This window comes from Oncorhynchus nerka, linkage group LG7, assembly GCF_034236695.1.
Source record: "Oncorhynchus nerka isolate Pitt River linkage group LG7, Oner_Uvic_2.0, whole genome shotgun sequence".
In the NCBI taxonomy this organism is placed as follows: Eukaryota; Metazoa; Chordata; class Actinopteri; order Salmoniformes; family Salmonidae; genus Oncorhynchus; species Oncorhynchus nerka.
The window spans coordinates 21,667,164-21,693,155 of record NC_088402.1 but is presented as its reverse complement, the minus strand read 5'-3'; the positions used below and the strand labels follow the sequence as shown (position 1 = coordinate 21,693,155).

Below are 25,992 nucleotides of genomic sequence, written 5' to 3'. Positions count from 1 at the left end.
GCTGCGTGGGTTGGTGTAGATGATGTTTGTTCGTGAGATGTGTGTTGGTGAGTCGTAATACTGTAGAAAATTACAATATTACATCTGGGCTTCTGCATTAAGACACATTGATCACAAACTGTCATACATCCTATTTTTGATCATGATTTATAGATTATGTAGGCTCAGGCTGTGGGAACTGTGAAACGTGCTGGATCAGGCTTTGAAACGTGCTGGATCAGGCTTCGTCGCTCTTCATTCTTAGGGGGTGTTCAAAATGGCAGCCTATTCTCTTTATACTACTTTCGATTAGGGTGCCGTTCGGGATGTACCTTCAGTGCCAATAGGAGGTGAAGCTTAGGGCTTTTTTTTAGATCATGTTCTCTCTCTCTCTCAAAATTCAAAGGGGTTTTATTGGCATGGGAAACTTGTTAACATTGCCAAAGCAAGTATGGAGCTCTGTGGTCATACATTTGACAGTAGGTTAGGACGTGCAGCTCAGTCTCCACCTCATTTTGTGGGCAGTGTGCACATAGCCTGCATTCTCTCGAGCCAGGTCTGCCTATAGCGGCCTCTCTCAGTAGCAAGGCTATGCGCACTGAGTCTGTACATAGTCAGACTCAGGCCCTTCTTGCCTTGTCTCTTAGATTGTTCATTGCCTTGTGGAAGTTACCGGTGGTGTTGTTTTGGCTGAGGTAGGTGAGATTCTTTGTGCTCTAGGGAAACCGTTTCTCGATAGAATATCTATTTATTGTCTTGGCTTCTGGACCTTTTTTGGAACACCATTTTTTCTTACTAAGATTCACTGACACAGTCTGTGCAGAAGGTATAGGTGCTGCTGTGGGCCCTTCTTGGTTGGGAACAGAAACCGTAGATCATCTGCAAACAGTAGGCATTTGATTTCCAAGTCCAGTAGGGTGAGGCCGGGTGCTGCAGACAGTTCAAGTGCCCTCGCCAAGTCATTGATACACAGTGCATTCAGAAAGTATTCAGACCCCTTGACTTTTTCCAGATGTTATGTTATAGCCTTATTCTAAAATAATACCCGAAGTGAAAATAGGTTTTAAAGTTTTTGCAAATGCATAAAATAAAAAAAACATCTGAAATGCCTTATTTACATAAGTATTCAGACCCTTTGCTATGAGACTCGAAATTGATTTAAGGCACATCCTGTTTCCATTGATCATCCTTGAGGTGTTTCAATAACTTGATTGGAGTCCACCTGTGGTAAATTCAATTGATTGGACATTATTTGTAAAGGTGCACACCTGTGTAGATAAGGTACCACAGTTGACAGTACATGTCAGATCAAAAACCAAGCCGTGAGGTTGAAGGAATTATCCTTAGAGCTCCGAGACAGGATTGTGTCGAGGCACAGATCTGGGGAAGTTTACCAAAACATCCCCAAGAACACAGTGGCCTCCTCCATTCTTAAATGGAAGAAGCTTGGAACCACCAAGACTCTTCCTTGAGTGGTCCGCCTGACCAAACTGAACAATCGGGGGAGAAGGGCCTTGGTCAGGGAGGTGTCCAAGAACACAATGGTCACTCTGACAGAACTCTAGAGTTCCTCTGTGGAGATGTGAGAACATTCTCTGCAGCACTCCACCAATCAGGCCAGGTGGAAGCCACTCCTCAGTAAAAGGGGGAAAAGGGGATGCCTAGTCAGTTGTTCAACTGAAATGTGTCTTCCGCATTTAACCCAACCCCTCTGAATCAGAGAGGTGCGGGGGGGCTGCCATAATCGATATCCATGTCTTCGGCGCCCAGGGAACAGTGGGTTAACTGCCTTGCTCAGGGGCAGAATGACAGATTTTTACCTTGTCAGCTTGGGGATTCGATCGAGCAACCTTTCTGTTACTGGCCCAACGCTCTAACCACTAGGCTACAAAAGCACATGACAGCCTGCCTGGAGTTTTCCTAAGGGCACCTAAAGAACTTTGACCTTGAGAAACCAGATTCTCTGCTCTGTTGAAACCTTGACCTGAATGCAAAGCGTTCTCAACTAGCCTACCTGGTAAAATAAAGGGGAATATATATATATAAAATATTTTAACTGACCCTAAGCACACAGCCAAGACAACGCAGGAGTGGCTTTGAGACAAGTCTCTGAATGTCCTTGAGTGGCCAAGCAGGAGCCTGGACCAACCCAATCGAACATCTCTGGAGAGACATGAAAATAGCTGTGCAGCGATGCTCCCCATCCAACCTGACGGAACTTGAGAGGATCTGCAGAGAATAATGGGAGAAACTCCCCAAATACTGGTGTGCCAAACTTGCAGCTTACCCAAGGGGACTCAAGGCTGTAATCGCTGTCAAAGATGCTTCAACAAAGTACTGAGTAAAGGGTCTGAATACTTATTTCAGTTAATTTTATACATTTGCAAAAATGTCTATAAAACCTGTCTTTTCTTTCTCATTATGAAGTATTGTGTGTACATTGATGAGAAACGTTTTATTACATTTTAGAATAAGGCTGTAACATAACAAAATGTCAAGGGGTCTGAGTACTTTCCAAATGCACTGTATACACTGAACAGAAATATAAACACAACATAAAGTGTTGGTCCCATGTCTGATAAGCTGAAATAACATTTCCCAGAAATGCTCCATACTAACAGAAAGCTTATTTCTCTCATTCTGTGCACAATTTCTTTTTACATCCCTGTTGGTGAACATTTCTCCTTTGCCAAGATAATCCGTATATCATTGTACAGGTGCACCTTGTGCTGGGGACAATAAAATGCTACTCTGAAATGTGCAGTTTTGTCACACAACACAATACCACAGATATCTCAGGTTTTGAGTGAGCTTGCAATTGGCATGCTGACTGCTGGAATGTCCACCAGAGCTTTTGCCAGATCATTTAATGTTCATTTCTCTACCATTTCTCTCCATCGTAGTTTTAGATAATTTGGCAGTACGTCCAACCGGCCTCACGACCGCAGACCACGTGTAACCACGCCAGCCTAGGACCTCCGTATCTGGCTTTTTCACCTGCGGGATTGTCTGAGACCAGCCACCCTGGCAGCTGATGAAACTATGGGATTGCACAACTGAGGAATTTCTGCACAAACTGTCAGAAACCGTCTCAGGGAAGCTCGTCTGTGTGCTCGTCATCCTCACCAGGGTCTAGACATGACTGCAGTTCGGAGTCGTAACCATGCTCACCTTCAATGTCCACCTGCATGCTGGAGAAGTCTGCTCTTCACGGATGAAACTGTACTGGTTTCAACTGTACTGGGCAGTATGGCGTCATGTGGGCGAGCGGTTTGCTGATGTCAACGTTGTGAACAGAGTTCTCCATGGTGGGGTTATGATGTGGGAAGGCATAAGTTCCGGACAACAAACACCATTGCATTTTATTGATGGCAATTTGAATGCACAGCGATAACGTGACAAGATACTGAGGCCCATTGTTGTGCCATTCATTCACCACCAACATGATAATGCACGGCCCCATGTCGCAAGGATCTGTACACAATTACTGGAAGCTGAAAATATCCCAGTTCTTCTATGGCCTTGATACTCACCAGACATGTCACCCATTTGAGCAAGTTTGGGATGCTCTAGATCGACGTGTGAGACCGCGTGTTCCAGTTCCCATCAATATCCAGCAACTTCGCACACCATTGAAGAGGAGTGGGACAGCATTCCACAGGCCACAATCAACAGCCTGATTAACTCTATACGAAGGAGATGTCACACTGCATAAGGCAAATGGTGGTCACCGGATACTGACTGGTTTTCTGATCCACGCCCCTACTTTTTTTGAAAGATATCTGTGACCAACAGATGTATTCCCAATCATGTGGCCTAATTTATTTATTTAAATTGACTGATTTCCTTCAATTAACTGTGACTCATTAAAATCCTTAAAATTGTTGCATGTTGCTTTTATATATTTATTCAGTGCCTTATAGTGTATATGTTGAAGCTGCATCCCTGTCTCACTCCACAGCTCTGAGGAAACACCCCCCAACACCACTTTCCATCAGTTTATATAGCAGACCCTCGTGCCAAATTGTGTCTAAAGCTTTTTTGAAATCAACAAAGCATGAGCAGACTACGCGACTGTCTTGGTGTGCTTGGACCATGTTAGTTTGTTGGTGATGTGGATGCCAAGGAACTTGGAGGTCTCAAACGGCTCCACTACAGCCCCGTCGATGAGAATTGGGGTGTGCTCGGTCCTCCTTTTTCCTGTAGTCCACAATCATCTCCTTTTGTCTTGATCACGTTGAGGAAGGCTTCTTCTCCAAGAGGCTTCTTAACAGCCTTACCCCCAAGCCATAAGACTCCTGAACATCTAATCAGATGGCTACCCAGACTATTTGCATCGCCCCCCCCCCCCTCCCCCATTTCTACGCTGAGCTACTCTCTGTTATTATCTATGCATAGTCACTTTAATAAATCTACCTATAAGTACATATTACCTCAATTACCTAGACACCGGTGCCCCCGCACATTGACTCTGTACAGGTACTCCCTGTATATAGCCTCGCTATTGTTATTTTACTGCTGCTCTTTAATTATTTGTTACTTTTCCCTCTTACTTTTTTTTAGGTATTTTCTGCGTTGTTGGTTAAGGGCTTGTAAGTAAGCATTTCACTGTTGTATTCGGTGCATGTGACAAATAAAATTAGATTTTGATTCAATTTTGTTTTTCAATATGGGTGTACAGGTTCACTCCTCTTTCCTTTCTCTTTTCTCTCTTGTCCTCCCTCCCTCCCCTCTCTCTTCCACTTTCTATCGGCTTCCTTCCTCTCTGCAGAGGACAAGACTTCTTATGTTTCCTCATAAATATTTGAGCAGAAACCCGACACTTTCTGCTGTCCAACAAATCAAATCCTTCTCTCTCTTCCCCTCTTTACCGCCTCCTTTGTTGATGCCTTTGTTCTCCCAGTTGTGACCTTCTGGCGTGAGATTGATTTTCAGGTCCTTGAGGTGATTTGTGATTTTTGGGGGGTGCAATTTCACTATTTCCGAGTCCATAATAACCCAGTGGATTAACGGGTCACTTTAGTGGTGTGACCTCCTTGCTGCAAGTGTCTCTCAGATTACATGTCTATCCCTAATGTTTTCTATAAAGACAGGGAGAGAGAGAGACTTGCCCTCTCATGTCTCTTTAGTTATCCTCTCTGGCAGAGCTGTTTTGTATGGTCTACATATTACCAAGGATTAAGGATATCGACTACCATGACATGATCACCTTTCACAACCGTTTGCTCTATAACAATCCACAATTTGCATTGTAAAGTGGAGAAAAATAAAACGACCTCCTCCGGGGTAACACACACACACATACACACATAGTGAATCTTGGATTGGCTTACTGCTGTGTAGCCCAGTGCAGCCTATAAGATAACCCAGAGCAGAATTCCAGTGTTCCTGGCAGCCCTGACTACCCCTCTCCTCTACCAAGAGTCCCCTCCACTAGAGTTACTGTTTACCATATCTCTCTGTGATGAGAGAGGAAGGATGATGGGGTCCTGCATCCCAGATGGCACCCTATTCCCTATATAGTTCACTACTTTTGACCAGAGCTCACACATGCAAATGCATAAACACTCGCTTGCGCACGAAAACACACAGTTTATCTTGCTTTGCTGCTTCTTTGATTTCTGTATATCTATAGATGAACACATCACTCCCACGAAGGCTCTATTATTCTGTATATCTATAAATAAACACATCACTCCAAAGAAGGCTCTAGTTTTCTGTATATCTCTAAATAAACACATCACTCCAACGAAGGCTCTAGTTTAAATAAACACATCACTCCAACGAAGGCTCTAGTTTTCTGTATATCTCTAAATAAACACATCACTCCAACGAAGGCTCTAGTTTTCTGTATATCTCTAAATAAACACATCACTCCAACGAAGGCTCTAGTTTTCTGTATATCTCTAAATAAACACATCACTCCCACAAAGGCTCTAGTTTTCTGCCTGTATGTGAAAACGGTCATCTTATAACACTAAAGGCAGTGTGTTCCAAGGCTCTGTTGGTGTTGATGCATCATTCTATTTACAAAGGGAAGGCACTATTGCGTCAGTGCGCGTCCTCCTGAAGATGAGTTTTGGTGTGCGTGCGCGTGTCGCTATGCTCCTATACCCAAAGTGAAAAGGGCAGCTTGTGCTCATCAAGACAATGCTCTTCTATTTGTGCCTCCTGAGTTCTGTCTTTCTCTCTCCGCCTCCCTCCCTTTCCTCTTTCCTAGAACAGAGGACAAAACACAATTTTCTCTGAATGAGCCTAAAGAAGGGAGAGGCATGAACGGACAGAGAGAGCGAGAGAGAGAGTCTGTGTTTTTAGTGAGGAGCCTGGTTTCATCAACACAATACAGACAGCTGCAGGTCTGGAAGGACACACACACACTAAAGGAAAAGTTCCTCAAAGTTCTCATTATACATACACTCCAATGTTTAAACCGAGTCCAAAATTTCCCTTAGACTTATTTTAATATCGCAAAAAAATAATGCTTTTGGTTTTTATGAATTTTGGGAAGTTCATGTCACAACAAAGAAAAGGTGACTGTGTGACACACCCTGGATGGAAATAAAGATGCAGCTAGCTAGTGTCTACTGAAGCTATGGCTCCCATGGCAACAGGCCCTGAACAAGGGCTGTGCTTATTTATTTTGGGGTGAGTCACTCAGTCACACAACACCACACCAGACCAGACAGATGACATGACTACTGTCTTAAGAATAAACAGTGCATGGGGAGTGAGAGACACGAAGGCTACATACATTGGCTGTGTCTGAAATGGCACCCTATTCTCTAGTGCAGCCATCGAGATGTGTTCTTTGCTTGCGTCCCAAATGACACCCTATTCCCTTTATAGTGCATTACATTAGACCAGAGCCCCGGGACCCTTTTCACTATATAGTACACTACTTTTGACCAGAGCTCTGTACTGGACCCTGGTCTAAAGTAGTGCACCTCATAGGGAATAGAGTGGTATTTGGGACACTACCCTTGAGTCGACCCTGAGACTGGATCCATGTATTATGAAAGAGGATTAAATATGTAAAGGAGCTTCTCATCCAGGAGTGAAGATGGTCCAAGCCATCAAGATCCAGACAGAAGTCCTGAATAATACATGACGTTGCTTTGCTGTTTTTTTGTATATCTACAGTGTCTGTACCCCAAATGGCTCCCTAGTAGTGTGTGATCTATATAGTGCACTACTTCTGACCAGGACCAATGGATTGGGGGCCAAAGGTAGTGAAATGCCACTGCTTTTACTATAAGTTAATTATGACTATAAGAAATCTAAGATGTGTCAAATAAATGATATCCAGCTCAGGACTCCAGCTATGCATTTAGTTTGCTAACTTGTTATCTAAGTGGCTAGATGTCAAGTTCAAGCTTCTTGGTTACAGCAGAGACATTCAATCCCCTCGATCAAGATCCCTGTTGCCTAAATTGTTTTGAGCAACAACAAAAAAGACACAATTATATATATATATATATGTTTTATTTTATGTCTTTTTTTGTAGTTGCTCAAATATATACAGTTAAAGTTGGAAGTTTACATACACCTTAGCCAAATATATTTAAACTCATTTTTTTCACAATTTCTGACATTTAATCAGAGTACAAATTATCTGTCTTAGGTCAGTTAGGATCACCACTAGAGAAAATGATTTAGTTCAGCTTTTATTTCTTTCATCCCATTCCCAGTGGGTCAGAAGTTTACATACACTCAATTAGTATTTGGTAGCATTGCCTTTACATTTTTTAACTTGTTTCAAAACGTTTCGAGTAGCCTTCCACAAGCTTCCCACAATAAGTTGGGTGAATTTTGGCCCATTCCTCCTGACAGAGCTGGTGTAACTGAGTCAGTTTGTAGGCCTCCTTGCTCGCACACGCTTTTTCAGTTCTGCCCACAAATGTTCTATAGGACTGAGGTCAGGGCTTTGTGACGGCCACTCCAATACCTTGACTTTGTTGTCGTTAAGACATTTTGCCACAACTTTGGAAGTATGCTTGGGGTTATTGTCCATTTGGAAGACCCATTTGCGACCAAGCTTTAATTCCTGACTGATGTCTTGAAATGTTGCTTCAATATATCCACATAATTTTCCATCCTCATGATGCCATCTATTTTGTGAAGTGCACCAGTCCCTCCTGCAGCAAAGCACCCCCACAACATGATGCTACCACCCCCTTGCTTCACGGTTGGGATGGTGTTCTTCGGCTTGCAAGCATCCCCCTTTTTCCTCCAAACATAACGATGTTCATTATGGTCAAACAGTTCTATTTTTGTTTCATCAGACCAGAGGACATTTCTCCAAAAAGTATGATCTTTGTCCCCATGTGCAGTTGCAAACCGTAGTCTGGCTTTTTTTATGGCGGTTTTGGAGCAGTGGCTTCTTCCTTGCTGAGCGGCCTTTCAGGTTATGTCGATAAAAAACTAGTTTTACTGTGGATATAGATACCTTTGTACCCGTTTCCTCCAGTATCTTCACAAGGTCCTTTGCTGTTGTTCTGGGATTAATGTGCACATTTAGCACAAATATTTTCATCTCTAGGATACAGAACGCATCTCCTTCCTGAGCGGTATGACATTGGCGTGGTTCCATGGTTTTTATACTTGCATACTATTGTTTGTACAGATGAAAGTGGTACCTTCAGGCATTTGGAAATTGCTCCCAAGGATGAACCAGACTTGTAGAAGTCTACAATTGTTTTTCCGAGGTCTTGGCTGATTTCTTTTGATTGCCCCATGATGTCAAGCAAAGAGGCACTGAGTTTGAAGGTAGGCATTGAAATGCATCCACAAGTACACCTCCAATTGACTCACATGATGTCAATTAACCTATCAGAAGCTTCTAAAGCCATGACATAATTTACTTTACTTTTCCAAAGTGTTTAAAGGCACAGTCAACTAAGTTTACGTAAACTTCTGACCCACTGGAATTGTGATACAGTGAATTATAAGTGAAATAATCTGTCAGTAAACAATTGTTGGAAAAATTACTTGTGTCATGCACAAAGTAGATGTCCTTACCGACTTGCCAAAACTATAGTTTGTTAACAAGAAATTTGTGGAGTGGTTGAAAAACTAGTTTTAATGACTCCAACCTAAGTGTATGTAAATGTCTGACTTCAACTGTATATATTTAAACTATTCAGATCCATTTGTCCAAAGTGTGTTGCATTATAGACTTATATAAAAAAAATGTAATTGTGTTAAAAATAAAAAACTGACACCTTATTACATAAGTATTCAGACCCTTTGCTATGAGACTCGAAATTAAGCTCCGGTGCATCCTGTTTCCATTGATCATCCTTAAGATATTTCTACAACTTGATTGGAGTCCAATCGATTGATTGTACATGATTTGGAAAGGCACACACCTGTCTATATAAAGTTCCACAGTTGACAGTACATGTCAGAGCAAAAACCAAGCCATGAGGTCGAAGGAATTGTCCGTAGAGCTCAGAGACAGGATTGTGTCAGCACAGATCTAGGGAAGGGTACCAAAAAATGTCTGCAGAATTGAAGGTCCCCAAGAACACAGTGCCCTCCATCATTCTTAAATGGAAGAAGTTTGTATCCACCAAGACTTTTCCTTGAGCTGGCTGCCTGGCTGAACTGAGCATTTGGGCAGAAGTGCCTTGGTCAGACAGGTGACCAAGATTCTGATGTTTCCTCTGACAGAGCTTCAGAGCTTCTCCGTTGAGATGGGAGAACCTCCTAGAAGGACAACCATGTCTGCAGCACTCCACCAGTTAGGCCTTTATGGTAGAGTGACCAGATGGAAACCACTCCTCAGTAAAAGATGGAACGGAGAAAAGTACAGCGACAACGGAACAACGACCCTAAGCACACAGCCAAGACAACACAGGAATGGCTTCGGGACAAGTCTCAATGTCCTTGAGTGGCCCAGCCAGAGCCCAAACTTGAACCCGATCATCTCTGGAGAGACCTAAAAATAGCTGTGCAACGATGCTCCCCATCCAAACTGACTTAACTTGAGAGTATCTCCTGAGAAGAATGGGAGAAACTCCCCAAATAAAGGTGTGCCAAGCTTGTAGCGTCATACCCAAGACGACTCCAGGCTGTAATCGCTGTCAAAGGTGCTTCAACAAAGTACTGAGTAAAGGGTCTGAATACTTATGTAAGTGTAATATTTTCATTATTATTATTTTGTCATTATGGGGTAATGTTTGTAGGTTTATGAGGGAAAACAATAATCTAATCAATTTTAATATGAGGCTGTAACGTAACAAAATTTGGATTTTGTTTGTTGTTGTATATACAGTATAAGTACAAGTCAAAAGTTTGGACACTACTCATTCAAGGGTTTTTCTTTATTTTTACTATTTGTATACATTGTAGAATAATAGTGAAGACATCAAACAAATGAAATAAGACATTGAATCATGTAATAACCCCCCAAAATGTTAAACAAATCAAAAAACATGTTATATTTGAGATTCTTCAAAGTAGCCACCCTTTGCGTTGATGACAGCTTTGCACACTCTTGGCATTCTCTCAACCAGCTTCATGAGGTAGTCACCTGGAATGCATTTCAATTAACAGGTGCGCCTTGTTAGTAGTGAATTTGTGCCTTTTAGCCAATCAGTTGTTTTGAGAAGGTAGGGTTGGTATACAGAAGATAGCCCTATTTGGTAAAAGATTAAGTCCATATTATGGCAAGAACAGCTCAAATAGTCAAAGAGAAATGACAGTCCATTACATTTAAGACATGAAGGTCAGTCAATCTGGAGAATTTCAAGAACTTTGAAAGTGTCTTCAAGTGCAGTCGCAAAAACCATCAAGCACCATGATGAAACTGGCTCTCATGGGGACCACAAAAGGAATGGAAGACCCAGAGTTACCTCTGCCGCAGAGGATAAGTTCAAACCAGCCTCAGAAATTGCAGCCCAAATAAATGCTTCATGGTGTTCAAGTAACAGACACACCTCAACATCAACTGTTCAGAGGAGACTGTGTGAATCAGGCTTTCATGCTCGTATTGCTGCGAAGAAACCACTGCTAAAGGACATCAATAAGAAGAAGAGACTTGCTTGGGTCAAGAAACACGAGCAGTGGACATTACACCAGTGGAAATCTGTCCTTTGGTCTGATAAATCCAAATTTGAGATTTTTGGTTCCAACCGCTGTGTCTTTGTGAGATGTAGAGTAGGTGAAGAGATGATCTCCGCATGTGTGGTTCCCACCATGAAGCATGGAGGAGGAGGTGTGATGGTTTGGCATTGCTTTGCTGGTGACACTGTCAGTGATTTATTTAGAATTGGAAGCACACTTAACCAGCATGGCTGCCACAGCATTCTGCAGCGTTACGCCATCTTATCTGGTTTGCGCTTAGTGGGACCATAATTAGTTTTTTAACACGACAATGACCCAACACACCTCCAGGCTGTTTACAGGCTATTTGACAAAGGAGAGTGATGACGTACTGCATCAGATGACCTGGCCTCCACAATCACCTGACCTCAACCCAATTGAAATGGTTTGGTATAAGTTGGACCGCTGAGTGAAGGAAAAGCAGCCAACAAGTGCTCAGCATATGTGGGAACTCCTTCAAGACAGTTGGAAAAGCGTTCCATGTGAAGCTGGTTGAGAGAATGCGAAGAGTGTGTGAAGTTAAAAGGTCGCTACTTTGTAGAATCTAAAATCTAAATATATTTTGATTTGTTGAAAAATAAATGGGTTACTACTTTATTCCATATGTGTTATTTCATAGTTTTGATGTCTCACTATTATTCTACAATGTAGAAAATAGTCAAAATAAAGAAAAACCCTTGAATGAGTAGGTGTGTCCAAACCTTTGACTGGTAATGTATATAATTGTTTTATATAATAAAATTTAAAAAATAGCGCCACTTGCTAGCTAATACTGTATATCCCTGTATGGTACAGAAATGGTATGACTATGAAAATCTGGATACAGCCCAACACTAGGAAGTGCTGCCTGCCTCAGAAGTCTGTCCGGTCCTCTGGACTTCTCTGAGTGGAGACAGCAGCTTAACCAGTCTTGTTTTAGGAAGCCAGAGAAGATTAATTCTCTCTCTTCACCCTCTCTCTCTCTCCCTCTCTCTCTCTCCCTCTCCCCCCCTCTCTCTCCCCCTCTCCCCTCCCCCTCTCTCCCCCTTTCTCTCTCTCTCTCTCTCTCTCTCTCTCTCTCTCTCTCTCCCCCCTCCCTCTCTCTCTCCCCCTCTCTCTCTCCTCTCCCCTCTCTCTCCCCCCTCTCTCTCTCTCTCTCTATGTGTCTGTCTGCGAGGTGTATATGTGATTTTGTGAGGTGTATTTGTGGAATTGTATGTCCTTGTCTGCTAATGCTCCTCAAGCCTGTAACACCTCTGATGCTGCCTGCCATGTATGTCACACCGCTGCTCTCATCACCAAGAGCCAAGCACGACACACAACCTGGCCACTGGAGATAATCTGCTGAGGTTGGGTTCAGGAGCAACACCTGCTGAGGCTGGGTTCAGTAGCAACACCTGCTGAGGCTGGGTTCAGGAGCAACACCTGCTGAGGCTGGGTTCAGGAGCAACACCTGCTGAGGCTGGGTTCAGTAGCAACACCTGCTGAGGTTGGGTTCAGTAGCAACACCTGCTGAGGCTGGGTTCAGGAGCAACACCTGCTGAGGTTGGGTTCAGTAGCAACACCTGCTGAGGTTGGGTTCAGTAGCAACACCTGCTGAGGCTGGGTTCAGTAGCAACACCTGCTGAGGTTGGGTTCAGTAGCAACACCTGCTGAGGTTGGGTTCAGTAGCAACACCTGCTGAGGCTGGGTTCAGTAGCAACACCTGCTGAGGCTGGGTTCAGTAGCAACACCTGCTGAGGCTGGGTTCAGGAGCAACACCTGCTGAGGTTGGGTTCAGTAGCAACACCTGCTGAGGCTGGGTTCAGGAGCAACACCTGCTGAGGTTGGGTTCAGGAGCAACACCTGCTGAGGTTTCAGGGTTCAGGAGCAACACCTGCTGAGGTTGGGTTCAGTAGCAACACCTGCTGAGGTTGGGTTCAGTAGCAACACACCTGCTGAGGCTGGGTTCAGGAGCAACACCTGCTGAGGCTGGGTTCAGTAGCAACACCTGCTGAGGTTGGGTTCAGTAGCAACACCTGCTGAGGCTGGGTTCAGGAGCAACACCTGCTGAGGTTGGGTTCAGTAGCAACACCTGCTGAGGCTGGGTTCAGGAGCAACACCTGCTGAGGTTGGGTTCAGTAGCAACACCTGCTGAGGCTGGGTTCAGTAGCAACACCTGCTGAGGTTGGGTTCAGTAGCAACACCTGCTGAGGTTGGGTTCAGTAGCAACACCTGCTGAGGTTGGGTTCAGTAGCAACACCTGCTGAGGCTGGGTTCAGGAGCAACACCTGCTGAGGTTGGGTTCAGGAGCAACACCTGCTGAGGTTGGGTTCAGTAGCAACACCTGCTGAGGTTGGGTTCAGGAGCAACACCTGCTGAGGTTGGGTTCAGGAATAACACCTGCTGAGGTTGGGTTCAGGAGCAACACCTGCTGAGGTTGGGTTCAGTAGCAACACCTGCTGAGGCTGGGTTCAGGAATAACATCTGCTGAGGTTGGGTTCAGGAGCAACACCTGCTGAGGTTGGGTTCAGGAGCAACACCTGCTGAGGTTGGGTTCAGTAGCAACACCTGCTGAGGTTGGGTTCAGGAGCAACACCTGCTGAGGTTGGGTTCAGTAGCAACACCTGCTGAGGGGGTTCAAAACACCTGCTGAGGCTGGGTTCAGGAGCAACTCAATATTAGGAAGGTGTTCACCTGCTGAGGTTTTCAGTAGCAACATTTGGTATAGTACTGTGTCAGCAAAAATGTAAGAATTTTATGAATTCTATTCTAATCTATTGTCTGTTCTACTCTATGCTGTCCATTCACTAACATGACCTCCTCTGTCTGTTTCTCTCCCTCCAGGTTTGGATGAGAGCTCTTCAGCAGTGAGACAGTGAGAGGCACCTCCACAACCCCTCCACCGCCATCATGCCACCGCCCTCCGATATCGTCAAGGTGGCCATCGAGTGGCCGGGGGCCTTCCCAAAGCTCATGGAGATAGACCAGGTCAGGGCCTGATGAAAAATAGGGGCCAATTTCCCAATAAGCTGCCCAGTACTGCTTTCACCTATTGTCTCAAAACCATTGGTGACAATCCTACGCATTGCTAGTCCTTTGCCTGACTCAGATTAGTGCAGACGTCAGTTGCACTCATAGAGCCTAGTTTTCCGGACCTAGATTCTCAATTGAGCATGCTTTTTAGTCCAGGACAAGGCTTAATAATGTTATGTTATAATTAAGCAATAAGGCAGGAGGGGGTGTGGTATATGGCCAATATACCATGGCTAAGGGTTGTTCTTATCCACAACACAATGTGGAGTGCCTGGATACAGCCGTTAGCTGTGGTATATTGGCCATATACCACAAACCCCAGAGCTTTATTGCTATTATAAACTGGTTACCAACGTAATTAGAGCAGTAAAAATACATGAATGCACTCCTGCCGTCAGTGGCTCTCAGTGGTTAGGAAGATGGAGAATTCACCTAGTGTGCATCCCAAATGGCACTCTATTCCCTTTATTGTGCACAACATTTGACCAGGACTCATAGGGTGCCATTTGGGATGCAGCCATCAAGGTAATGCAGAAATCAGTCAGGATCAGGATTTGTCACCTCTATTTCACCTCTATCTCCTACTGTACCCCTGAGCTAGTAGTTTACCCTGGGTGGCTGCAACACAGCACAGTAATCCTTTGTTGTGGATTATAATGTACACACCCACTGATGTAAAGGGATATGTACACAAGGTGTCCTGTCACACGTTCGATGTGAAATGTGATAGACCTATAGCACAAATTACACCTCTAGGTATATCATCTCTGTAAATGTAATTGTTACTCTGTTACTGACAACGTACACTGTCATGGAGTTAGTGCTACTGAGAGATGCATGCATTTTCAGCCAAGCTGTTTTAACTGTGAAAACATGCCCACACTTCTTTCTCTTCCTCCCTCTCTCGATTCTCCTCCCTCTCCTCTCCTCCCTCTTTCTCTCCTCCCTCTTTCTCTTCTCTGTGTGGCCTCTGTTAGCAGCCTAGGCCCTGCAGAATATTCCTGCCTGCCTCCATTGCTGACTGAGTCACCCAATGAATGTGTTAAAGCAGCCAACTCAGTGCTCTGGAGCCCATTGAGACTAGCAGCCAGCTCAGTGCTCTGGAGCCCATTGAGACTAGCAGCCAGCTCAGTGCTCTGGAGCCCATTGAGACTAGCAGCCAGCTCAGTGCTCTGGAGCCCATTGAGGCTAGCAGCCAGCTCAGTGCTCTGGAGCCCATTGAGACTAGCAGCCAGCTCAGTGCTCTGGAGCCCATTGAGACTAGCAGCCAGCTCAGTGCTCTGGGGCCCATTGAGGCTAGCAGCCAGCTCAGTGCTCTGGAGCCCATTGAGACTAGCAGCCAGCTCAGTGCTCTGGGGCCCATTGAGGCTAGCAGCAAGCTCAGTGCTCTGGAGCCCATTGAGACTAGCAGCCAGCTCAGTGCTCTGGAGCCCATTGAGACTAGCAGCCAGCTCAGTGCTCTGGAGCCCATTGAGACTAGCAGCCAGCTCAGTGCTCTGGAGCTCATTGAGACTAGCAGCCAGCTCAGTGCTCTCTCTTCACCTCTATCTCCTACTGTACCCCTGAGCTAGTAGTTTACCCTGGGTGGCTGCACAGCTCATTGAGACTAGAGCCTCTAGCAGAGTGAGCTGCTGCCTCTCTGTATCACACTAGCAACACTGTCATGTGTGTGCTACTGTGAGATGCATGCATTTTCAGTGTGTGTTAACTGTGTGTGTGTGTGTGACTCTGCTGCTGTGCCTCCCAGGCCTCTACCCAAACATTTGTTTTTTAGTGTCTGAGAATTGATCTATGTACAGCACATGCTAAAGAGAGAGAACTAGCTACTGTAGCTCTGAGGGGCTGGTGAGGATGCTCTAGTGCTCTGGAGCTCATTGAGACTGGAGCAGCCAGCTCAGTGCTCTGGGGAGGAGACTAGCAGCCAGCTCAGAGAGGGGAGGAGGTAGCAGCAAGCTAGAGGGAGGAGGTAGCGAGCAGAGAGGGAGGAGGTAGCTCAGTGCTCTGGAGCCCATTGAGACTAGCAGCCAGCTCAGTGCTCTGGAGCCCATTGAGAACTAGCTACTGTGCTCTGAGGGCTGGTGAGGATGCTCTAGACAGGGAGAGAGAGGGTGGAGAGCGTGTGCTCTGGGGGCCCATTGGTAGAGAGAGTGCTCTGGAGCCCAGCGAGGTAGAGAGAGTGCTCTGGAGAGAGAAGGAGCCAGCTCAGTGCTCTGGAGCCCAGGGAGGAGCAGCCAGCGAGGCTCTGGAGCCCATTGAGGAAGCAGCCAGCTCAGTGAGAAGGAGAAGGTAGCAGCCAGGTAGAGCTCTGGAGGAGAGAAGGAGGAGGTCAGTGCTCTGGAGGATTGAGACTAGCGAGCCAGCTCAGTGCTCTGGAGGAGGTGAGGGAGGAGCCAGCTCAGGTCTGAGGGAGGAGGTAGCGAGGTCAGAGGGAGGAGGTAGAGAGGTAGAAAGTGGGAGGAGGTAGCCCATTGAAAGTGGGAGGAGGTAGAGGGAGGAGCCCATTGAGGTAGAGAGAGGGAGGAGCTCATTGAGACTAGCAGAGCTCAGGGCTCTGAGGTATTGAGGTAGAGAAGGAGAAGGTAGCAAAATAGAGAGAGGGAGGAGGTAGCAAGGTAGAGAGAGGGAGGAGGCCTAGAAAGATTTGTTTTTTAGGTAGAGAGAGGGAGGAGGTAGAGAGAGGGAGGAGGTAGAGATGAAACTAGAGGGAGGGGCTGGTGAGGTAGAGAGAGGGAGGAGGTAGAGAGGTAGAGGGAGGAGGTATCGAGGTAGATAGAGGGAGTAGGTATCGAGGTAGAGAGAGGGAGTAGGTATCGAGGTAGAGAGAGGGAGTAGGTAGCGAGAAGGAGGAGTTAGCGAGGTAGAGAGAAGGAGAAGGTAGCGAGGTAGAGAGAGGGAGGAGGTAGCGAGGTAGAGAAAGGGATGATGTAGCGAGGTAGAGAGGGAGGAGGTAGCGAGGTAGAGAGAGGGAGGAGGTAGCGAGGTAGAGAGAGGGAGGAGGTAGCGAGGTAGAGAGAGGGAGGAGGTAGCGAGGTAGAGAGAAGGAGGAGGTAGCGAGGTAGAGAGAAGGAGAAGGTAGAGAGAGTGAGGATGTAGCGAGGAAGAGAGAGGGAGGAGGTAGCAAGGTAGAGAGAAGGAGGAGGTAGAGAGAATGAGAAGGTAGCAAGGTAGAGAGAAGGAGGAGGTAGTGAGGTAGAGAATGGGAGGAGGTAGAGAGTGGGAGGAGGTAGAGAGAGGGAGGAGGTAGCGAGGTAGAGAGAGGGAGGAGGTAGCGAGGTAGAGAGAGGGAGGAGGTAGCGAGAGGGAGGAGGTAGCAAGGTTGAGAGATGTAGAGGGTGGGGGAGAGAGAGAGCGAGGAGGTAGGGTGTGGGAGGTAGAGAGAGGGGGAGGGGGAGGGAGAGAGGGGTAGAGAGAGAGGGGAGGGGGTAGGGTGAGTTGGGGTAGAGTGAGAGGGAGGGGTGGTAGAGTGAGAGAGAGGGAGGGGGCAGGTAGAGGGAGGGGGAGGTAGAGTGAGAGAGGGGGAGGTAGAGAGACTGAGCGAGAGAGGGGGAGGTAGAGAGACTGAGCGAGAGAGGAATAGGACTGCTTGAAGCCTTGGTAAGGGTACAGGAGGATAGGGAGACAAGAGGTGTGTGTGTGTGCATGCAGTGTTACAGAGTGCCCCCTCTTCCCTGCAGTACTCTCAGAGGAATGGGGAACACTGCAGTAGAGAGAGTTAATACTGGCTGTCACAGTCGTTCCATAACAGACAACACCACTCCCTCCCTTGTTCCCTCTGTCTGGAGAGAGACTTTATAGCTGTACACAATACCATTTGAAATCTTTTATGGAACTATAATGATGTACAGATGGTTGTTGATTCAACAGCAGAACATATGAAGTGCATCCCAAACAGAACTCTATTCCCTATATCGTGCACTACTTTTGAGTGGTCAAAAGTAGTCCACTATGTAGGGGAAAGGGTACCATTTGGGATTTAGACCTGGCTGTCCAGATCCTTAACCACTGACCACTAAAGCTGTACCACTCCACCCTGCATGATGTTATAAACAAAGACTGGTCCCAGATCTGTTGTTGCCATCTTGCCAACTGGCGTGATAATGAACATAGGATTTGGAAAGACCGCACAAACAGATCTGGGACCAGGCTAGTTAAAATGTTCTCTGAAGAATCCTCTCTGGTTCTATCTGAATCTCCTTTAATGTTATATAAAGTAGTTGTTCCCGAGCAGTGTATTTCTACTGTATCCTTCTCCGATAAAGTCAATGTTCCCCCACTTCCATTTGAAGTAGCTGTCCTTAAAGGTCCTTGTGTTCTAATGAGGATGAACTGTTGTTTCTGATTACTCATTCTCCTTTTCTCAGAAAAAGCCCCTCTCGGCCATTATAAAAGAAGTGTGCGAAGGGTAAGGAAATGTTTTTCTTTCTCTTGCGCTCTCTCTTTCTCTCCTCTCTCTCTCTCTCTCTCTCTCTGTCTTTCTTTCTCTCTCTCTGTCTGTCTCTCTCTCTGTCTGTCTGTCTGTCTGTCTGTCTGTCTGTCTGTCTGTCTGTCTGTCTGTCTGTCTGTCTGTCTGTCTGTCTGTCTGTCTGTCTCTGTCTCTGTCTCTGTCTCTCTTTCTCTGTCTCTCTTTCTCTGTCTCTCTTTCTCTGTCTCTCTTTCTCTGTCTCTCTTTCTCTGTCTCTCTCTGTCTCTCTTTCTTTCTCTGTCTCTCTCTCTCTCTCTGTCTCTCTCTCTCTTTCTCTCTCTTTCTTTCTCTCTTTCTTTCTCGCTCTCTTTCTCTCTCTCTCTTTCTCTGTCTGTCTGTCTGTCATAACCTTCATAGAAATGCTCATATTTATGCATTTCTGTGCTGCGTTTAAATAAAAATGCTCTTGGGTCTAAGTGTTTCTCTGTCATTGAGAGATGCAGTGTTCTTTCATTTCAAAGTTCAGAAGTATTTTGTTTTACATTTTCGTTTTCAGATGGTCTTTGGGGAACCACGAAAACTTTGCTCTGCAAAATGCTGATTCCACTAATTTCTACATCACGGAAAAGGTTGGCATCTACTTTCTTGTTATCTCTGTCATATTGGACTAAACAATGATAATATGCATATTGATTTTAATGTTGCAACTCAACAGAAAAACTGTGTGTATTGTATATATGTTAAGTTTGAAATCACACCTCAAAGTTGTCCCTTTTCTTGTCATCGCAGAATCGCAATGACATAAAGAATGGTTCGATACTGCGACTAACAACATCTCCTGTAAGTTTTGGTTATATACTCATCAAGTGGTTCTAAAACATATTGGAAGAGGAAGAGTCTTTGAGCTCCAATAGTTTCATGTTATAAGGCTAAATCTTCTTTTGATATTTTTAACCTTTTCTCTATTTAACAGTGAAGTTGAAATTCACATTTCAGAGTAAAGGGGAATTTCAGAGTTAAGTGGAAAGACACATTTTATGGTTAAGTTAAATGACTCATTCAACTTACACAACCCTTCGGCCATCCTGCCTTCCTGTTCGTAACATGAAGATTTAGTTAGATACTGAGCATTTTGACTGAGAGTGTCTGCCATCCCTATCCTGACATCTTAATCTCGCCTGTCCCCGCCTCCCTCCTCCCTCCCATCCTCTTCCTCTAACCCCTCGGATAGATAGAGAGGGTGAGAGGCCTGGAAGAGTGTCTGCCATCCCTATCCTGACATCTTAATCTCGCCTGTCCCCGCCTCCCTCCCGTCCTCTTCCTCTAACCCCTCGGATAGATAGAGAGGGTGAGAGGCCTGGAAGAGTGTCTGCCATCCCTATCCTGACATCTTAATCTCGCCTGTCCCCGCCTCCCTCCCTCCCATCCTCTTCCTCTAACCCCTCGGATAGATAGAGAGGGTGAGAGGCCTGGAAGAGTGTCTGCTGTTAGGGGGAAATTCACTCAAGACGGGCCCATGCAGAAACGTCTGCTCCAGTATACTCTGAGGGTTAGATAGATTTCTTTTGTTTTCACCTTCTCTGCATTCTTGTTATGGCCTGGCTTCTCCCTTGAAGCCAATAACAGTCCAAGCTAATGACATGACTGTAAAGGAGAAGCCCTGATTTAGCGTACATACTGTATAATAGATGAGCAGCACCATCCACACAAGACCTCAAGAACTGTATACAGATGTAGGATCTTACTTTGAGACAGTTTGCTACAGCAAGAAAACAACCCTGCAGCAACAGGAAATATGAACTATTATGTGGATTATAATTAATGTACATTTTGGTAGGGGTTGATACATTTTTTGTAAGGGAAAATCACATTTCAAAATTGAAATTACAAACTTCAGAAGCCTTTTTAAACCACAAATAAACGACTTATTGTGAATGTTCTGCATTGCAAAGATTCTAACATATTTAACACTGCTCTCTCTCTCTCTCTCTCTCTCTCTCTCTCTCTCTCTCTCTCTCTCTCTCTCTCTCTTTCTCTCTCTTTCTCTCTCTCTTTCTCTCTCTCTCTCTCTCTTTCTCTCTCTCTTTCTCTCTCTCTTTCTCTCTCTCTCTCTTTCTCTCTCTTTCTCTTTCTCTCTCTTTCTCTTTCTCTCTCTCTCTCTCTCTCTCTCTCTCTTTCTCTCTTTCTCTTCTCTCTCTCGCTCTCGCTTTTCTCTCTCTTTCCCTCTCTTTCCCTTTTCATATTAATGTGAAATTCCTCTTCATTTTCGAAGATTTCTAACAAAAACAAGCTCTGTGTAACGTGACATGCTAATTTAGCTTTTTGTGACACCCTAAAACAACTTTGCAGATGACTACCACAACATATAAACTCCTCAAACGACTACCACAACATATAAACTCCTCAAACGACTACCACAACATGTAAACTCCTCAGACGACTACCACAACATATAACCTCCTCAAACGACTACCACAATATATAAACTCCTCAAACGACTACCACAACATATAACCTCCTCAAATGACTACCACAACATATAAACTCCTCAAACGACTACCACAACATGTAAACTCCTCAGACGACTACCACAACATATAACCTCCTCAAACGACTACCACAATATATAAACTCCTCAAACGACTACCACAACATATAACCTCCTCAAACGACTATCACAACATATAAACTCCTCAAACGACTACCACAACATATAAACTCCTCAAACACTACCACAACATATAAACTCCTCAAACGACTACCACAACATGTAAACTCCTCAAAACTACCACAACATATAAACTCCTCAAACTCCTCAAACGTACCACAACATATAAACTCCTCAAACGACTACCACAACATATAAACTCCTCAAACGACTACCACAACATATAAACTCCTCAAACGACTACCACAACATATAAACTCCTCAAACGACTACCACAACATATAAACTCCTCAAACGACTACCACAACATATAAACTCCTCAAACGACTACCACAACATATAAACTCCTCAAACGACTACCACAACATATAAACTCCTCAAACGACTACCACAACATATAAACTCCTCAAACGACTACCACAACATATAAACTCCTCAAACGACTACCACAACATGTAAACTCCTCAAACGACTACCACAACATGTAAACTCCTCAAACGACTACCACAACATGTAAACTCCTCAAACGACTACCACAACATATAAACTCCTCAAACGACTACCACAACATATAAACTCCTCAAACGACTACCACAACATATAAACTCCTCAAACGACTACCACAACATATAAACTCCTCAAACGACTACCACAACATATAAACTCCTCAAACGACTACCACAACATATAAACTCCTCAAACGACTACCACAACATGTAAACTCCTCAAACGACTACCACAACATGTAAACTCCTCAAACGACTACCACAACATGTAAACTCCTCAAACGACTACCACAACATATAAACTCCTCAAACGACTACCACAACATATAAACTCCTCAAACGACTACCACAACATGTAAACTCCTCAAACGACTACCACAACATATAAACTCCTCAAACGACTACCACAACATGTAAACTCTTCAAACGACTACCACAACATGTAAACTCTTCAAACGACTACCACAACATGTAAACTCCTCAAACGACTACCACAACATGTAAACTCCTCAAACGACTACCACAACATATAAACTCCTCAAACGACTACCACAACATATAAACTCCTCAAACGACTACCACAACATGTAAACTCCTCAAACGACTACCACAACATGTAAACTCCTCAAACGACTACCACAACATATAAACCCCTGTCTCTGCGCTCTCCCGGCTGTCTCCCCCTCCCCTCCACTCCTCAAACGACTACCACAACATATAAACTCCTCAAACGACTACCACAACATATAAACTCCTCAAACGACTACCACAACATGTAAACTCCTCAAACGACTACCACAACATATAAACTCCTCAAACGACTACCACAACATATAAACTCCTCAAACGACTACCACAACATATAAACTCCTCAAACGACTACCACAACATATAAACTCCTCAAACGACTACCACAACATATAAACTCCTCAAACGACTACCACAACATATAAACTCCTCAAACGACTACCACAACATATAAACTCCTCAAACGACTACCACAACATGTAAACTCCTCAAACGACTACCACAACATGTAAACTCCTCAAACGACTACCACAACATGTAAACTCCTCAAACGACTACCACAACATATAAACTCCTCAAACGACTACCACAACATATAAACTCCTCAAACGACTACCACAACATGTAAACTCCTCAAACGACTACCACAACATATAAACTCCTCAAACGACTACCACAACATGTAAACTCTTCAAACGACTACCACAACATGTAAACTCTTCAAACGACTACCACAACATGTAAACTCCTCAAACGACTACCACAACATGTAAACTCCTCAAACGACTACCACAACATATAAACTCCTCAAACGACTACCACAACATATAAACTCCTCAAACGACTACCACAACATGTAAACTCCTCAAACGACTACCACAACATGTAAACTCCTCAAACGTTGCTGGGATAAAGCTGCCGCTCTGTCAGAGCTCGGTGCTTATTATCATCTGTATTAGGTTACGAAATCCGACTTTTTGGTTATGATGTTAATGATATGTTAGAGAAAGACCCCATGGAATGATTCAGAACATGAAGACTCATATTTGCCTTGGTAAAATGTAACATATATGGAAGTGAAATTTCATCACCAAAGCAGGTTTTCACCTACTCTGGGCAGAATGAGTGGGCACTATTTTCTCTCTCCTTTCGACTAGCCTGGGTACTAGTTTGTTTGTGTCATCATGTTTGGCATGACAAGGAGTGGCACAAACAGGTACCCATGCAACCTTTTGACGCCAGTCTCAGACAGCTGCCTTTTCTATTACCCCTGACTCGACCCTATGTACAGTGGATATACGGTGAGCTCCAAAAGTTTTGGGACAGTGACACATTTGTTTGTTTTGGCTCTGTACTCAGCATGCAATGACTACATTAAGCATGTGACTCTACATATTTGTTTGTTTTGGCTCTGTACTCAGCATGCAATGACTACATTAAGCATGTGACTCTACATATTTGTTTGTTTTGGCTCTGTACTCAGCATGCAATGACTACATTAAGCATGTGAATCTACATATTTGTTTGTTTTGGCTCTGTACTCAGCATGCAATGACTACATTAAGCATGTGACTCTACATATTTGTTGGATTTATTTGCTGGATTCATTATTTGTGCCAAGAATAATCTGAAACTCAACCAAAACAAACTGCAAATGCATACAAGTTTGAGGAGTCACAAGCTTGATGTAATCATTGTGTGCTAGGAATAAGGGACCAAATACTAAACTTTTGACTACTTTAATACACATAAGTGAATTTAACCCAATACTTTTGGTCCCCTAAAATGGAGGGACTATGTACAAAAAGTGATGTCATTTCTAAACAGTTCACCTGATATGATTGAAAATACCCTCAAATTAAAGCTGACAGTCTGCACTTTAACCTCATAGTCATTGTATCATTTCACTGTATGTGTATACATATATCCACATACATGCGTACACTGAGTCTACAAAATATTAAGAACACCTTCCTAATATTGAGTTGCACCCCAAACCACCCCCCTGCCCCCTTTTGACCTCAGAACAGACTCAATTTGTCAGGGCATGGACTCAACCAGGTGTCAAAAGGGAAGCTGGCCCATGTTGACTCTAATGCTTCTCACAGTTGTGTCAAGTTGGCTGGATGTCCTTTGAGTGGTGGACCATTCTTGATACACACGGGAAACTGTTGAGTGTGAAAAACCCAGCTGTGTTGCAGTTCCTGACACAACCGTTGCGCCTGGCATCTACTACCATACCCAGTTCAAAGGCATTTAAATATTTTATTGTGTCCATTCTCTCTTTGAATGGCACAAATACACAATCCATGTCTCCATTGTCTGGAGGCTTACAAATCCTTCTTTACAGCCGGTCTCCTCCCCTTCATCTACACTGATTGAAGTGACATCAATAAGGGATCGTAGTTTTCACCTGGAATCACCTGGTCAGTCTGTCATGGATAGAGCAGGTGTTCTTAATGTTTTGTACACTCAGTGTATATCCGGTGTATAACCCCTGTCTCTGCGCTCTCCCCGGCTGTCTCCCCCCTCCCCTCCAGTCTCAGACAGCGGCCCAGCTCCACGAGAGGATCCAGTCATCCAGTATGGATGCCAAGCTGGAGGCTCTGAAGGACCTGGCCAACTCTTCCAGAGACGTCACCTTCGCCCAGGAGTTCATCAACCTGGACGGCATCTCACTGCTCACACAGATGGTGGAGAGCGGCACAGAGTACGTACTTCCTCTCTCCTCCTTTCCTTTCCCTTCTTTTATTCTGTCTTTTCCGGCAGCCCCACCTCATTCCCAAGCAGTGTTCTCTTAAATGCTGGTCTGCCTCTGTCTCTGCTTGTCTCACTGGGCTTTGGGCCTGGTAAGCTGTCTGTGTCCCAGATGGCATCCTATTCCCTATATAGTGCACTACTTTTGATGCAGGGCCAATAGGGTTCAGGGCAAAAGTACTGTAGGTAATAGGGTGCCATTTTGGAAGCGGTCTCTGTCTCAGCGGAAGGTTACGGCGGGGGCAGGAAGTGGCATTTTGCTGAGGTGGAGTTTTTCCACCGTGATGTTGACTGGAACCCCATGCGGGGAGGAGGCAGGGGGAGAGGAGAGCCAGGGAGGGAGAAGAGAGCCAGGGAGGGAGAGGAGAGCCAGGGAGGGAGAGGAGAGCCAGGGAGGGAGAGGAGAGCCAGGGAGGGAGAGGAGAGCCAGGGAGAGAGAGGAGAGCCAGGGAGGGAGAGGAAAGCCAGGGAGGAAGAGGAGAGCCAGGGAGGGAGAGGAGAGCCAGGGAGGGAGAGGAGAGCCAGGGAGGGAGAGGAGAGCCAGGGAGGGAGAGGAGAGCCTGGGAGGGAGAGGAGAGCCAGGGAGGGAGAGGAGAGCCAGGGAGAGAGAGGAGAGCCAGGGAGAGAGAGGAGAGCCAGGGAGGGAGAGGAGAGCCAGGGAGAGAGAGGAGAGCCAGGGAGAGAGAGGAGAGCCAGGGAGAGAGAGGAGAGCCAGGGAGAGAGAGGAGAGCCAGGGAGGGAGAGGAGAGCCAGGGTCATGCTGTGTGATTGCAGAGTCAAAACACACATTGGAGACTCACACAGTCAAAGCAAGATACACACACCCTCTCTTTCTCACACACGTACACCCCCCCCATTCAATCACACACAGTCAGCCGTCTCCAGTCACCCCACTGTACTGAACAGCCCTGAATCCAACCAAATGCTTGTCTTTCCCAGCAGACCCTCATTATAGGCTAGCCCAGGGCTCTGGACACAGCGTTTACTGGCTGAGAGGGCGTCAGTGGTCTGAAACATACAAACACACACACACACACACACACACACACACA

The 25,992-nt window shown here is 45.1% G+C and overlaps 1 protein-coding gene across 3 annotated transcripts in view; it reads left to right on the top strand.

Moving 5' to 3' along the window:
- LOC115131252 (engulfment and cell motility protein 1-like) overlaps positions 1-25,992 on the top strand; it is a 231,846-nt gene that overhangs the window by 62,423 nt on the left and 143,431 nt on the right. For all 3 annotated transcript variants that reach the window (XM_065020322.1, XM_065020323.1, XM_065020321.1), the window contains exons 2-6: positions 13,891-14,034; positions 18,441-18,481; positions 19,038-19,110; positions 19,271-19,321; positions 24,724-24,893. In XM_065020322.1, coding sequence (XP_064876394.1) covers positions 13,957-14,034; positions 18,441-18,481; positions 19,038-19,110; positions 19,271-19,321; positions 24,724-24,893 — 413 coding nt within the window. In that variant the 5' untranslated portion in view covers positions 13,891-13,956. The remainder of the gene's footprint in view (positions 1-13,890; positions 14,035-18,440; positions 18,482-19,037; positions 19,111-19,270; positions 19,322-24,723; positions 24,894-25,992) is intronic.